Source organism: Sebastes fasciatus, chromosome 8, assembly GCF_043250625.1.
Source record: "Sebastes fasciatus isolate fSebFas1 chromosome 8, fSebFas1.pri, whole genome shotgun sequence".
NCBI classification, from domain to species: Eukaryota; Metazoa; Chordata; class Actinopteri; order Perciformes; family Sebastidae; genus Sebastes; species Sebastes fasciatus.
This window is the reverse complement of record NC_133802.1, coordinates 17,270,571-17,285,150: the sequence shown is the minus strand read 5'-3', so window position 1 is coordinate 17,285,150 and position 14,580 is coordinate 17,270,571. Positions and strand designations below refer to the sequence as shown.

Below are 14,580 nucleotides of genomic sequence, written 5' to 3'. Positions count from 1 at the left end.
TTTTTCCTTTCTCTGTCTCTCTCACCTTGTCCCTCCTCTAGCAGAGCTTAGCTGTGAGGTGTCATAGTGCAGCTCAATTTAGATGCCACAGACTGAAATCATTCTTGCTCTCTGCTGCAATCAAGAGTTTTTGTTTTGCCAATGCCATCAAGAAACATTTACAAGTAAAACGCTGTGCCATCCTGCTTTTATCCTGTAACTGTGGACAGACTGGGTTTATTCTCTCCAGTAGGACGGACTCCCACACTTCCCAGAATGAAGGTGAAATTCCTTTATAAAAGCTGTGGTTTCTAGTGGCAACGAACTGCCTGCTTCCCTGTGATCCCTTCCTGTTTGAAGACAGAGGCAGAAAAAAGAAGCAGGGGTCACACAGCGTCACAAGAGTTTGCACTTTAAAATAGGATTGAGGTCCACGTTTTAGTTTTAAAGGATAGGAAATATGTACTTAAAAGGCTGTCTACGGAAGGAGGACTGCAGATTTTTATTCGGACCAATATTAAGTGATATAGACATTGCCTTCTGCACAAAACTGTTTTTTTGTTTGTTTCGGCTTGTTTACTTGTTCGTATCTTTAAATGGCGAGCTTTAGATTAGTGGATATTAAGGTGTAGAGATCAGGAGGAATACTTTCTTTCAACTTAAATCTTGTATAGACTTGATATTGTTGACCCACAGCCTACGTGTTGAGCCCAATATCACGCTCATAGTAAAAGCTTCAAGACCAGAGCTTGGATGTGCTGATCCCCGCTAACCCCCCTAGCAGGCCGTAGAGGTGTCTGGTTACCTGAGCTCAGAGATCTGACTGAAGAGTTATTTAAATAGGTGACGATACGGATGATTTATATCCGACTGCGTAAAGTTGTTCTCACCTGCTGGCACCACAAAGAGCCAGATGCCCTATGGCCTGATAACCTGGCAGGATTCTCTCTTCAGTCGCACACGACGTGTGTTTTGACCCTGACATGCATTCCCTTTTCCCATTAGTTATGGTTGTTGTGCACCTTTAACACAATCTCTGCTATGAGATTTCAGCCGGTGTGTAGATGGTTTCCAGCCCGTTGACAGTTGATGATGCATCACCAGAGCTGGTGAAATATGAGCTAAGTTGGCCTGGCCACGGTTAAACACCTATCAGTTTAGTAAGTGAGGCCACATTGCAGAGGATTAAAATGTATCACATACTCTACTAATTTCTCCTCTTGTCCACTGGAAACCCCCTTTGAGGACATCTGTCTTACTAGTAAACAACAAGGGAATGAGATCCTCCGTACCACCACTGACTCTCCATCAGCTCAGGCACATTAGGTCTGGACCAGTGTCGGTTCCATGCACATGGTGAATTATTCATTAGGACACTTGCGGTGGTGTTGAGCACAGATGCAGAGATGTGCCTTTAAACAAGGCTTCCCCAGTAAACGTATAGCTCCGTCCAACATGTTTAACATTCAGCCTGATGACTCACAGCCAGTCTTCAATTATGTTTGACTTCACTGCGCTGCTTTATAGATTTGGTCACTGTCCAACCCCTTTGTACAACCTATAACTCAGAGATACTTAGAGCCCTGCACAACCGTAACAAGATCAACGTAATAGTTCCTCTGTGGAGATGAAATTAAAAGTACAGTGTGTAGGATTTGGCGGCATCTAGTGGTGTAGTTGACCAACCGAGTACCCCTCTGCTCACTCCTCCCGTTCCAAGATTGCGGTAATGTGAACTGGCGAGTGCAAAACCGTGGTAGCGGCGTTCGCCTCGCTCAGAGGCCATCCTTACCATAATAACACTACTTTAGGAGCAGAAGTCAGACGGCGGCTGGCGGTACTACGGTTTTGCACTGTGTGGCTCACGTTACCACAGCTTCACATGCGGGTCGGAGAACTACAGTGGCCTTCAGGTAAAAACGCAAAACGTCTCTCTAGAGCCAGTGTTTGGTTTGACCGTTCTGGGCTACTGTAGAAACATGGCGGAGCAACATGGTGGACTCCGTAAAGAGGACCCGCTCCCTATGTAGATATGAAGAGCTCATTCTAAGCTAACAAAAACACAGCAATTCTTAGTTTCAGGTGATTATACAATAATGAAAACATAGTTATGAATATTATATTCCATTCCTGCTAATAGATCCCACGAAATGATACGCACTGTTCTTTTAAATAAGTAAAGTCTCTTTGTGGCTTTGTCTTTGCAGCTTCGCAGCTCATAGACTCTGTTAGGAAGTGTCAGATGACTCAGACTTGCTTCACAACCAATATACCACCTGTTGTTCCCTTTGTGTGGTTGTGTCTCTTCAGTATATGTGTACATATGTGTATTATTTATTTGTCTTTTGTGATCAACATTTTGTATTTGTTTTCACAGCAATAGTGGTGGGGGTGGTAGCGAGGGATGTAGTTACAGATGGCAATCAGCTCCTGTTCCCTTAGAGATAAAATTACATCTGAAATACAGTATTGGGTAACTTCCACATCCCCACTCGAAGAGTTTGCTTTATTTAAGCTAGAAATATGTTCAGAAAAAGTGTATTCAGGTCAGTTTACCACAAATACCAGGTGTGAATCAGTCTCCAATAATAGTCCTCCTGGCAGCGGTAGAAGCAGATAACATTTTTCTGTCTGTGGTGTCATTATGAAAGTAGAAATGTCTAGTTGTGTTTTTTTTTTTTATGTCCACATGTTTAGGAGTAAATGATTGTGTGTCTTCTGGTTTGTCTTGTTCCTGGAAAGCTGAGGGCAACAACTCTGGCAGCAGGGCCTCCCTGTGGGTTTCATCTTGCACAATAGGGCGTTGTGCCTGCCCTCTGTCAGGGAACTACCTGCCATTCACCCCCTCATTCAGACACGCTCGGTGCTGAGCGCCTGAGCCGAACCCGACACGGCCAGGCGAAACCTGCCGCGGACGGGACGCCTTTGATCCAGTCTGGCCTCTTTCGCTCCCTCTGTAACTCTCTATCTCACTTACTCACTCTCCCTTTCTGATACAAAGAGTTGTGTGTCTTATCACACTCTTTGCAGTATGCTGAAGTCATCTCCTGCACTGTCAGACCTGACACTACTGTGCTATTCTCTGTCCCCCCCCCCCCCTACACACACACACATAAATACAATAACGATTGTTCCTATTTCCTGCCCATGCTGTCATTATGCAGCTGCTGAATGAGATATGGTCCAGTTTCCATCGCACAAACGCACATATTCATATGCACATAAGCGCATTTCCACACAATATAATTCCATCTATCTCTCTCTATTTCTCTTTCCTTTTCTGTCTTTGTCCGATAAAAACACACACGCATTTTCGTGCGTGCGCTCGCACACAAACGTCGGTGCCAGAACTCTCTGGCCTAATTCCCCTCTTATTGATGTGTGTCTGTCAGTGAAAGAGGCGCAGCACAAAGAGCAGCGACGAGCCTGTGTGTGGCTCAGAGGGAACAAAGAGTGGTCTATTCCACGCCAGCTCTCCGACTCCTCTGGAAACACTACATGGGCTTGTTTAAGCTATGGCCATATTTTGAGTTTGTTAACCGACTGTATGTTCAGCAATGAGCAACAACATGGCTGCTTCAGTGTCAAAGAACATGGGCCAGATTGACCCCCTACTTGTGTTGGTCATGCCCAATTTGCAACCTTTTTTTTATGTCAAGAGTAGAATTAAATAGAACAGTCAAGAAGACAGTGATCAGGTTATTTGGGCAGATATTTGGTTTGGAGGTACTTTGGCAGAATTTGCATGAAAAGACCAAAACACTTTACACAGTACTGCTTCATAATGTATCTCACGTTACGCTAGATTGCACATTATCGACTTTATCACTTAGCTATTTGAACTCTCATTCTCACATTTGTAACTCTGGGGCTTAATATCCTTTTAAATGATCACCTTTGATTGTCCTCTTTGTTCAATAATGATAATGGATGTGATTTTAGAGCACTTTAGTGCCACATCTTCTTCAATATAACCTCTTCTGCTTGAATGGAGCTGCATCTAGAGAGCTAAAGTGGACATTTTCAGGTAGCTGTGATATTGTAATTCATTGTTAAACACGAGCACTTGACAGAGCTTGTTTAAATGAAGCAAAGAAATCAGGAAGTTAATCTTGGATCTATTATATTAATTCTCACATGGTTCTCACAGTCCGCAAAATGACAAATTGTCAGTGTGAGCTGTTTTTTTTTTCCAGTCTGCCAGTGCCAGAGCTCTGCTGAGCTTTCACCAGCTCGCCAAAGACAATGAGCGCAGGACTGGACGGCTGGCAGCTCCACTGAATGGAATGAGCTACAGAGCTAAGGACAAGGACGTATGTGTTTATGTATGTGTGTGTGTATTTATACAGGGGCATGAGTGAGGGTGACACAGTTCCAGAGAGGCTATTGTCCATGCGGCCGTTTGTAATTCACCTTTGACAGTATTGTGACATTTCTGAGAAACATGCTGACTCACTGAGGCTGCTGATCCCGTCCGTCGCTGACACCTGTTAATCACTGATCATCACTGATCTGTTTCTGTGGTGGACAGGGCTTAAATACACCAACATACATCCATACACCATGCATGTTTGTGAGCTTTATCCGGGGAGAAAGTGAAGGGAGAGTTTTCCTAAGAGGATCACCAAAGTATCACATTTTTGTTCAAAGTGAAGCAAACACTGTTAAATATTTCAGTGTTGGGGGAAAAAAAAGATAGTGAACTTGAGATTTCTTGCTCTTTCACATGAAGTAGTTTTTCTAAAATACATAAGAACACCAACAGTCTTTCAGAAACATTTTGATGCACTGTCAGAGAAGTACAATGTGGTGAAAATAAAGTAATTTGGGTCAGAACAGGACAGTCGTCATTCAAAGACCCATCTGGTGTTCTTTTGCGTCATCACCTCATCAAGGTGGAACGACAAGCCTTGCTTAAATTAAGATGCAGGACCTCTTGCATGTGCACAAACGTACACACCAAGTCTGACAATAAACCGTTGTCCTCTAAAGGCTCCTGAAAGAGGATTTAGTGTGAATATAAAACCGTAGACAATCAAGAAAACATCCAATCCAGTGTTGGGATCATCCTGGGGATGAAGGAGGGGATTTATAGACGCAAAGGGAGGGATGGGCACCGGGGTAGGGACAGGGCTTCAGCTTCAGGACAGGATTAACTTAGGTTTACCCCTCTCCACTCACCAGCTCTGAAACAACAGCACAGTGCTCCATCATAATCAGTTACACGTCACTGTGACTGCCAGAAATTGCCACTCACTGTGAGGGCGCATGCACGCATGCATGCATAATCAAGTATGCATGTATACTTGGTTATGATACACATGTGCGCATGACTGTCCACCTTCTATGGTCATACAGGACGTTCATATCGCAGTAGTAATATACTGTCGATATCTGCAAACATGAGTCTTTGAGTTTTTATTTATCCTCACAGAAAGGAAGGAAAGAGAAATGACCACTTAAATTAGATTCAATCAATGAAGAAATTAATGCTTAGTCATGTTAAATAAGAATGATTGCATTTAACTCCTTGGTAATTATGGATGGGGGGGAATCTATTCAGCATAGTATTGCGATATTTTGTGTGTCAATATTGTATCGAAACACGGACGTCAAGTATCGACTGGCGACTATTCCGCACTGTTTCTGTCTTTCAGAGGTTGTCGCGGGCTCAGTCTTAAAGCTACAGTGAAGATAATGGTATCATATGAAACGAGAAAGCCTAAGGAATCTACTAGTACCAACCATGTCATGTTAAATACGTTAAATAACGCCCCAAAGATACACTACATTTTGGCGAAGAAAAACTGGCATGGCCATCTTCAAAGGGGTCCCTTGACCTCTGACCTCAAGATATGTGAATGAAAATTCTGAGATGAACAGAGTGAAAACTGTATCTTATCAGATAAAACAGATGCTGACAAACTGCATAATTTACAGTTGAAATAATAAATTGAAAAAAAGTGAATAAAGATATTTCGCAATATATCGTAATAGACTATATCTTATCGCAATACTCAGCATATCGCAGAATGTTTAAAATCGCAATAAAAACGTATTGTGATAATAGGATTGTATCGTGGGGCCTCTGGTGATTCCCACCCCTAATGGTAATATTAAACTATTTTTAAATATAAATATTTCTTTGTTATTTCAGGTTCTTCAAACAGATTTCCTTCATATCATATTTTGTGAGGGATATATTTAGTTGTGTATTTGCAACAGAGTTGTGTATTATGATAACGCCCTGTCATTATTTCATCATGAATTGTATTTCTATTGAAGAAATTATAAAGAATATACGGACTCATTGCCCAGCTGTAATCAGTAAAATACCAAGTTGAAGCTGTGTTATCATCAGTATGAAAAACACTTCCCAACGGTTGACCGCACAATATCTTCACAGCTACAGGCAGCAGCAGCCGGCAAGCAGGTGACTGAACCTGTTCAACACCTGCTCTCTCTCTCTCTCTCTCTCTCTCTCTCTCTCTGGCAGGCAGCAGTCACATTTGACTTATTGGCACCACCATATTAAGACACAGCCTCTAAATTAAGCACACCATTATGCGCTGGTCTGAATCTGACTATTGAACAGAAAAGATTAAACAGATGAGATCATAGTAAAAGCTGCCGTGAGAATGTGTTTACGTGCATGAATGTGCCTTTTCTTGGCAGTGATGGCGTGGCCATTATTGTAATTAGCTATATGCTACCTGCTGGTAGCTTCATGCTCATTCTCCTTCTGTCTCTGGACGGGGTGTAAAACTGAACAGCGAATGTGAATGAAGCCTGTCACAGCTTCATTTGCAAAGATTACATTCTTGCAGTTTTGTGTGCGCGTCCGACTGTCCAACTTAATGTTATTCTTTCATGACCTGACAGTGCAGCTGAGGGAATATAGTTTGAGTATGTAGCTGTCCCTCCCCAGGGCTCCGAATGTTCCTGCCTCGCTTGTTTTGCTGCTCTCAACGGGAGCAGCTATTGATGCTGCAGGGAGGCTCGGGCAGCCTGTCTGTCTGTCTGTGAGGTGATCACTGTTCCACCAATAAGGTTCATTCTTGTGGAGGACAGCTTGTATGCTATCAGGTGTCCACTCCGGTTTTGTCACCGACTTCAGGTTCAGCCAGGCAGCGTGCAAGGTTGCAGGAGGCGACCAGGCACCTTGTTTGTGACACTGCGCTGCATGTTGTTTCTAGTGCGGAAACCATTGTGTCTTGATACCGCCCCAGGATAAGGAAGGGGTGCCTTTGGGGATACTAAATGAGCCCCTGAAGGAACACACACACTAAGTTGTGTCACGTAATATCGCACATATTCTTTTCAGTATGCCCAGCGTGTTCTCAGCTCATAGGGAAAAATGATTATTGATTGCAAACTGAATGATATGCCTGATTGTTTGACTGTCTTGAGGTCAGTGAGTACATTGAAGTTTCGAATCTTAAAATAAAACGACTCTGTTTTTCCTTCTTTGGTCTCCCTCTCAGGTAATCCACAAGAGTGAGTCACGTAAGGCTGACAGTTGGGCTGATGGTAGGTGCGTTTATCTTCTTCTGATGTGAGTCATTATTTCTCTTTCCCCTCTCTCACCCCTCTGTTCTTCTCTGCATCCTTTCCTTTATTCTAGCAGCCTCTCGTGCCTATCTGTCGCCACCCCCCTCCAGGCTGTTGTTTATTTTCTTAGCCTGCATGTACCTGCTTACTTTTGAATTCATTTATGCTTTGTTTTGTGATCTTTGTATCATGCTAGCAAACCTGGATCCAGCTTGTTTTCCTTGTATTATGTTGTATTTGCTCATAAAACATTGGCCTGTTTGAATGTAGAATGATCCAGAAGCCTGGCACAGCTGTCACTGGGGCAGCCTGTCTGATACCATCTTCAACTGATGATACAGAATTGATCCTATATTAATTAAATGACAATCACATATTCATTGTGGTACTTCAATGCAGATTAATGCTGGCCAGTCATGTGCATTCACACTTTATACCATTTGCATGAAATTTCAAAAATGGCAAATGGTCTCGAGTTAAAAATGAAAATTTGTGATTTCATGTCACTGGATCTAGGCAACATTCCAGCGTCTCATAATCCATCTCCTTTCTCTCTGTGCTAGACCAGCATGGCTTCTTGTTCCTGAATCAAAAGATGCATGCTCCCTCTTTGGATTCATCCCTCTGACCGCCACTGAGCTGATCCAACCCTCCATCAGACTGTCCCATCTCCACTTCCACTGTTCTCTACTGTACTCTACTGTTTTCTCTCCTTCAGTCATTATCCTGGTCTGACCCTCTGCATGTCTTACAGATAGAGAGGGAAGTGTTAGCGGACTGTTTGATAGGACAATTCCTCCCTGCTATTCATGCGAGGTCAGCAGGGCCACATGCAGCAGGGGGATGACAGTCAAAGGGAGCCAGAGGAGGTGGGCCCCAGTTCAGGTCCTGGAGCTAGAAGACAGGCAAGGGGCTCACAAGGCCTGGGGTTGAAGAGGGCCTCGTCCCAGTCAGAGCACCCCTCCATCAGTAAGATGAGCCAAAACGCCAGGGAGAGCATGGGGGTTCTTGGCCAGGGACTGAAACAGCTGTTCCAGCAGCAGCGTAAACGTCTCTCCCTCTCTCGCTCCACCATCCCCTCTTCGTCTTCTTCCTCATCTTCCTCTGTAGTGTCAGCAGGTGGCACCTCCCCCTCAGCCCCTGAGGATGGCCTGGGGCCCTGCTGTCCTGAATTTGACCACCTATCTGCTCCTGTGGTTCCCTCTACAGCTGGCCAGGGCTCGGGCGCTGCGGGCACGATGAGGCGCGGGACCAGCCTGCAGAGCCGCCGCAGCAAAGGATCCGGGTCGGGATCTGGCAGCGGAGACCGGGATCCTCTCCTGAGAGGTAGCCCCCAGGCCCCGCACCGCCGCAACACCCACGATCCACAGCAGCACACCAGCCGCCCGCGCTCCTCTTCCACCACCGACACCACGCCCAGCAGCCCCACACCTGGATACACTGGAGGCGATGTGGTGCTGTCTTCAGGGTACCACTCCACGGAGGAGACAGACAGGGTAAGTGACAGAGCCGTGAATCATATTATCGCTACGCAAGCTGATCGATGTGTCTTTTACCCTTCTAATGATGTCGGGCCTTGTTTGTCAGTGAACTGTCAATCAAAAGCTGAAGTTCACCTTGCTGCTGATGTAATGTTCCCTGCTGTATTAGCTGTGAGCACAGAGAGAAGGTCTACTACTGTCTGTCATTACTGCTGAGACACACATGCATGCACACACATATAGATACACAATAATACATAACCGTGCAGCCAATAAGGATAAGTTCACAACTTTTTAAGCCTTGAAACAGGCACCCATTTGAACAATGTTCAGTTTTCCTTGTTTTAATCATTCCTTCTGCTCATACCAGCCTTGTGTTACCATCCCTTCACTGCAGCTCTGCGCTGAAACACTGTCTGGGGAAACAAAAAGGAGGAACTTTGTGCTATAATGACTAACTTTGGAAGATATTCACTTGATTTGACCAATTCAGACTGCTGAAGCTTCATAATAACTACAAAGGGCGCTTTCACAAGACAATATTCAGTCCATTTGAATCGAACCCTGGTGCGGTTCGTTTGGGCAGTTATGAATGCAGTAATAATCGTACTCTGGTGCGGACCAAAACAACCGGTCTGAGACCGCTGGTGAGAGGTCGTCTCCTACTGTTTCCAAGCGAACCAAAACACAGGCTGCTTGTGCAGTTATTTGTTGAGATGAACACAGGTAAATGACAGGTTAACATGAGAGGGAGAGGACTGGCCTGGACTTTTGCAGAAGTCTGATGTTTGCTTGACATCTGGGCCAAAGAGAACATACAGAATATGGTAAATAAAGTCCATAAAAATAGGGACGTTTATAAAGTCATTTGATTGCCATATAACTGGTTTGTGAAAAGCTATCTTTTGGAAAACCATAGTGTGTTTAATCCTGAGATCATTAAAAGTAGTGTAGTGGGTTAGATGTTTTGCAGCTTCTGTAATGGAAAATAATCAGCATTGTTTTTTTTGTATGTGTGTGTGTGTGTATGTCAGTATTGGTTTGTTAATACCTCACAGCCCTTTACAATTTACTCTTTAACCTCAAGTTTGATTTTGAACCACCTTCCCACCAGACTTCAGTTTGCTCTGTCTGCCACCAGAGGTCACTGTCAGATCAGCTAACCTGCTGTGAGCGGCAGTACTGGGCTTGGTTCATGTGGAGGTTGTGTTTGCATTGTGAGCTCATGTTTGTTGTAGACTAGACTGGGTTAATGAAATAAGCCCTGCCAAGGACTCAGTATCATTGTGTCACAGATGGGAGTGATGGTTGGCTATCAATCCAGAAGTGGGCAGGAAGACTAAACCAGTAGGCGTTGATATCCACTTTATTTGACAGCTTCAATCTGTGAGCTAAATTAAAAATACTCATCCTCAAAATCAAGTATCCTTCAGTCCCATGTGAGTGACCTCACCTGGGATGACAGAGCAGGGCTGAGAGAGCCAGACATCTGTGCTCCATTAGTGCTGCTGCCGTGATAGGCGACCATCAACCTTCGTGTGGTCTGTCGCTCGCCCTTGGCAGAGATGATGAACCTGTCTCGCTCGTCTCTAGCTAACATCACAGCCCTGTCTCACGGCAACACAGCAATGTCATTGAGGTCATCCGAGCAGTCGCCGTGGTAACCCCAAAACTTGCTGCCTAGAACTACGCCCTGCTTGGGTTGCCATAGTAACAGCGTGGTCGACCTTGGAGGTGTGTGGCATCCTGCTGTTAGTGGAGGTCGAGGGTTGCGTAGCTTGTCTAAATTTGAGTGTGTATCAGGGATGATGATTCTTTTCTTTCTTTCCCTTTTTCTTTTCTTTTTCTCAGCAATTTCCCCCCCGCGCTCCCCTCGCCTTTTCTTCCTCTTTCCCTCCCTGTCCCCCTCCCTATGTCCCTGGAGGTAGTTAGTATAGACAGTCAGCTGGTCCCTCCTCCTCCTCCTCCTTTACCACCACCACCTCCTCCTTGCTCCACCCTTCGGCTCACTGACAGGAAGCAGGAGGCAACCTTGCCTCGTCCTAGATGAGTGAGAGCAGGCTGTGTGTGATGCATGTCGCATGAAAGAGGATGTGGAGAGGGTGTGTGAGTGGAAGTAGTAGAAATAGTGTGTGCTGGAAATCATTTGTGCATTGACAGCCATGTGGGGTGGGAATCTTGTGTGAGTGACTGTGTGTGTGTGAGCTCAGGGGATCACTGTGAATATGAGTAGAGGGCAACACGGCTGAGCTGTCTTTATCTATGCTTGCTCTCCCTCCCTCTTTTTCATCTCTCTCTCTCTTCTCACTTGTGTTTGCATAGTAGACGAAAGCAGTGTGGACTAGAAATGTGTGTGCACATGGCTGTTTGGAGATGTAGACTGTACTATGTGAGGCGTTGTGTGCTCTGGAGGGATATCAGTGGAGAGGAGTAGAACAGGGGTCAGTCAGGATGGTGCAGCGCTTCAGTCTTCGCAGACAGTACTCCAAGGTAAGCTTCAAACAAAACACACAAGTTTGTTTAATTATTAAAACCATGTCTTTGTGTGTTTGTGTCTTCTCATCTCCATGCTGCAGCTTCATTCATGGCTAAAGGCACAGTTGTCTTAAATCTTTGCTGCTGACGAAGCTGGTGGTGTTCCATCTTTCTGTCTCTCTGCCTTCCAGCTATTTGGTATTGTGACAAGAGTTTGTGCGTTTGGTTGCTTGATTGGGGCTTTGTTCAGGACAGCAGTCAAAATTGTACAGATGGACTCTTTTGTCAGTTTGCAGAAACAATGTACACTAGTATATCAGCCAGTTGACAACTTGGGAGAAAGCACTGTTTGCACAGTTCTTGCACATCAACTTTGTTTTTGATATGCAGAGATTTTCCTCTGAGTTTCCATTCACTTTGAGGTAGTTCGATCCATACAGTAACTGAGTGGTCCGTCTGCGCACTTTTATCTCAACTCTTGTTAAACAGTAACTCATGTTACAGCAGCAGTAAGAGCACAGTGGTCGGCAGGAGCTGTCGCCAGGGGATGAAATTATTGGTAAATATTATGTTTGATTGTTCCTGATTGGGGAGAATTTATGACTCATTTGCAATAAGGGGCTAGTCTACAGCTCTGCAACTGTTGATGAGTTTGATATATGTATCCCCTAGTGTTAGTGCTGTTAAAGAGATTAGAGGGGCTGTATCAAAACTCAGCATTAGGTCTGTTAAGAGCCCGCTGTTCTGCAGCTGGTGCTCAGCCTGTGGGATTAATTACAATTAGCTGTTGATGATTAATTCATTGATTGACTGACTACGCCCTCCCTGTTCATCTTCAGCTCTGTGTAATGGTGCTGGTGGACGTTAATACGCCTGAAAGCATCAACATGCACGTGCACAAATGCGCACATGGGCAGACGTAGGCGCAGTCTCACTTTGAGACCGGAAGGCCTGATCCCAGACTGATGGAGACTGACGTAGTCTGGTCTTTCCCCTTTTCTCGGAGGGATGGAAAGTAAAAACAGACGGAGGAAGTGAAGGGCTGCAAGGTGCAAAATGTCTAGTGTCAGGATGGAAGACAGGAGTAGGCTCTGGTGGGATGTGAGCTACTGAGTTGAGATGAAACAGAAGCCGAGCCTTGAGGCTAGTCCTTTCATTGTGTGTGTGTGTGTGTGAGAGACAGAAGCTGTTCGTCTTTGGAGAAAAACATAACCTCCTCCAGGGCCTGCAAAGGTTCACTGACCTTGGATAGATAACCCCATGTCTTTCCCCCAGGCCACATCTCCACATGTCCACCTGCCTTCCTGCTCATCCTTTGTCTTCTTTTGTTTATCGCCATATTTTGGTTTCCACATGTCAAATACAGCATCCCGTGTTCTCCTGCAGTAATTCCTACCCATCTTAAAACAAAATGCCTCAGATTTAAACAATTCTGAGGAGCAACATCCAGTCGAGCTGGAATCATGTAGCCGTATGCAGACTTAAATTGAAAATAATCTCAGCATTTAAAAAAACAAAAACGTATAATTTATTCATTTTGAGCGCAGTATCTTATTCAGTCCAATTCAATTTCACATGGCAATTTTTCATTATCCTGTCTTCAGCTGCCTTCATATGATTAGAACGTCTTAAAATCAACTAATTCATTGATTGACATAGATGTAAAAAACAAGAATTTATCTTAGAAACAGGTTAGTGTGTTGATTGTTATGGAAGAATGTTATTTTTGTAATTTACCTGAGTGAAGTATATAGTGAATACAGGCAAATATACTATATATGGGTCTTGTGCCATTGATCAGGCTGGTCCTTAGAGAATGAAAGAGTTCAATAATGTTAAAACACTGGTTAGATTTTTTAATTAAGAAAAATGTTACGTTACATCTCAAGGTAACAAATTTTATTTTATTAAGAGAGAGAGCAAAAAATAAATGTTATTGCTTAATTTTATTCAACAAAAAAAATAAAGAAAATGCATGTAAGTTTGTTGAAGCAATTGTAGGATGGATTAAATAATTTAATTGCATTAACAGGGCTTCAAACTCTTTTTCAGCCTTAATACAAAGGATTTATGTTCCATCTCTTAAAGTTTACATACTGTTTTAAAGCCAAGTTTTGTGAGAGATTTGTTTTGTACCGCCAGATTTAAACCATGCACTTCTAATACACTTAACGGCTGCCATTAATAGGATTTGTAACAAGCAAAATTAATTTCTCCATTTATTGACAATACAGATGAAGGATTTGGACTTACTGTCCTGTAAGAGCACAGTAAGGAGAAGTGTCAGTGGGAGGCTCCGAACATCACCTGGTCCCCTGAGGCTTGTTCCGTCCCTGCTAGTTTAACATCCTCATCATTGCTCTCTCATCGTCTCTCACCTCCCCGGGCTACTGGCTGTGTGTTGATGAAAGCGTTTGTGCCCTTTGCAGCAGGACACACAGCTCGTCCTGAAACTCTATTAGTGACATTGAGTTATTTGAAAAGCTGCAGAAGACAAACACGGGGTATTGCTAGGTCACATTCACTTATATATAACCAGGGCTGCAGGTGCATATAATAACTATTAGGGCTGTACCGAATAGTTAAAAGCTTCATTTATAATGTTGACATTCAAATTCTAAATCAACATTTGAACGCTGCACAGCTTCTTTTTTTTTGCATGTTGATTCATTCAGTTTAAAGCTGGTATTTCTGCACAGTTGCAGATAAAGATTAGGCTACACTAATATTATTAGTATTATACTATTTGTAGAATTAGATTCTAGTAGTGGCTGCGTAGGATTGTTTCTGACTTTTGTGATCCAAACATTTCCAATAACTCCAGAGCGTTTAAAAGTCAAAACGTATTGATAAAAGTTAGATGTAATTATTTCCAAAATTCACAACATGTTTTTATCTAACAAAATATTCTGCTTCAGTCCACATTTGTTGCTGTTAAGCCTTTCAAAAACAACATCTTCACTGCGATCAAAGAACAGTTTGCTCTCCAGCTTGCCTGACACTAAGGGAGACGCACACACTGTTGAGTTATATTCATTAAAGAAAGTTGATATAATAAAAAAAGACTCAACTCATTAAATCCATTGAATCACTG

At 43.7% G+C, this 14,580-nt stretch overlaps 1 protein-coding gene across 8 annotated transcripts in view; it reads left to right on the top strand.

Annotated features, from left to right (window-relative positions):
• The window catches only part of tmcc1a (transmembrane and coiled-coil domain family 1a), a 48,183-nt gene that overhangs the window by 5,285 nt on the left and 28,318 nt on the right, over positions 1-14,580 (top strand). For 2 of the 8 annotated variants that reach the window (XM_074643917.1, XM_074643927.1), the window contains 3 exons: positions 4,176-4,292; positions 7,464-7,509; positions 8,740-9,026. In XM_074643917.1, coding sequence (XP_074500018.1) covers positions 4,176-4,292; positions 7,464-7,509; positions 8,740-9,026 — 450 coding nt within the window. Of the gene's footprint in view, positions 1-4,175; positions 4,293-7,463; positions 7,535-8,284; positions 9,027-11,018; positions 11,502-14,580 lie in introns of those variants that run through there. The other 6 variants (XM_074643921.1, XM_074643918.1, XM_074643916.1 and 3 more) reach the window with 5 other exon arrangements.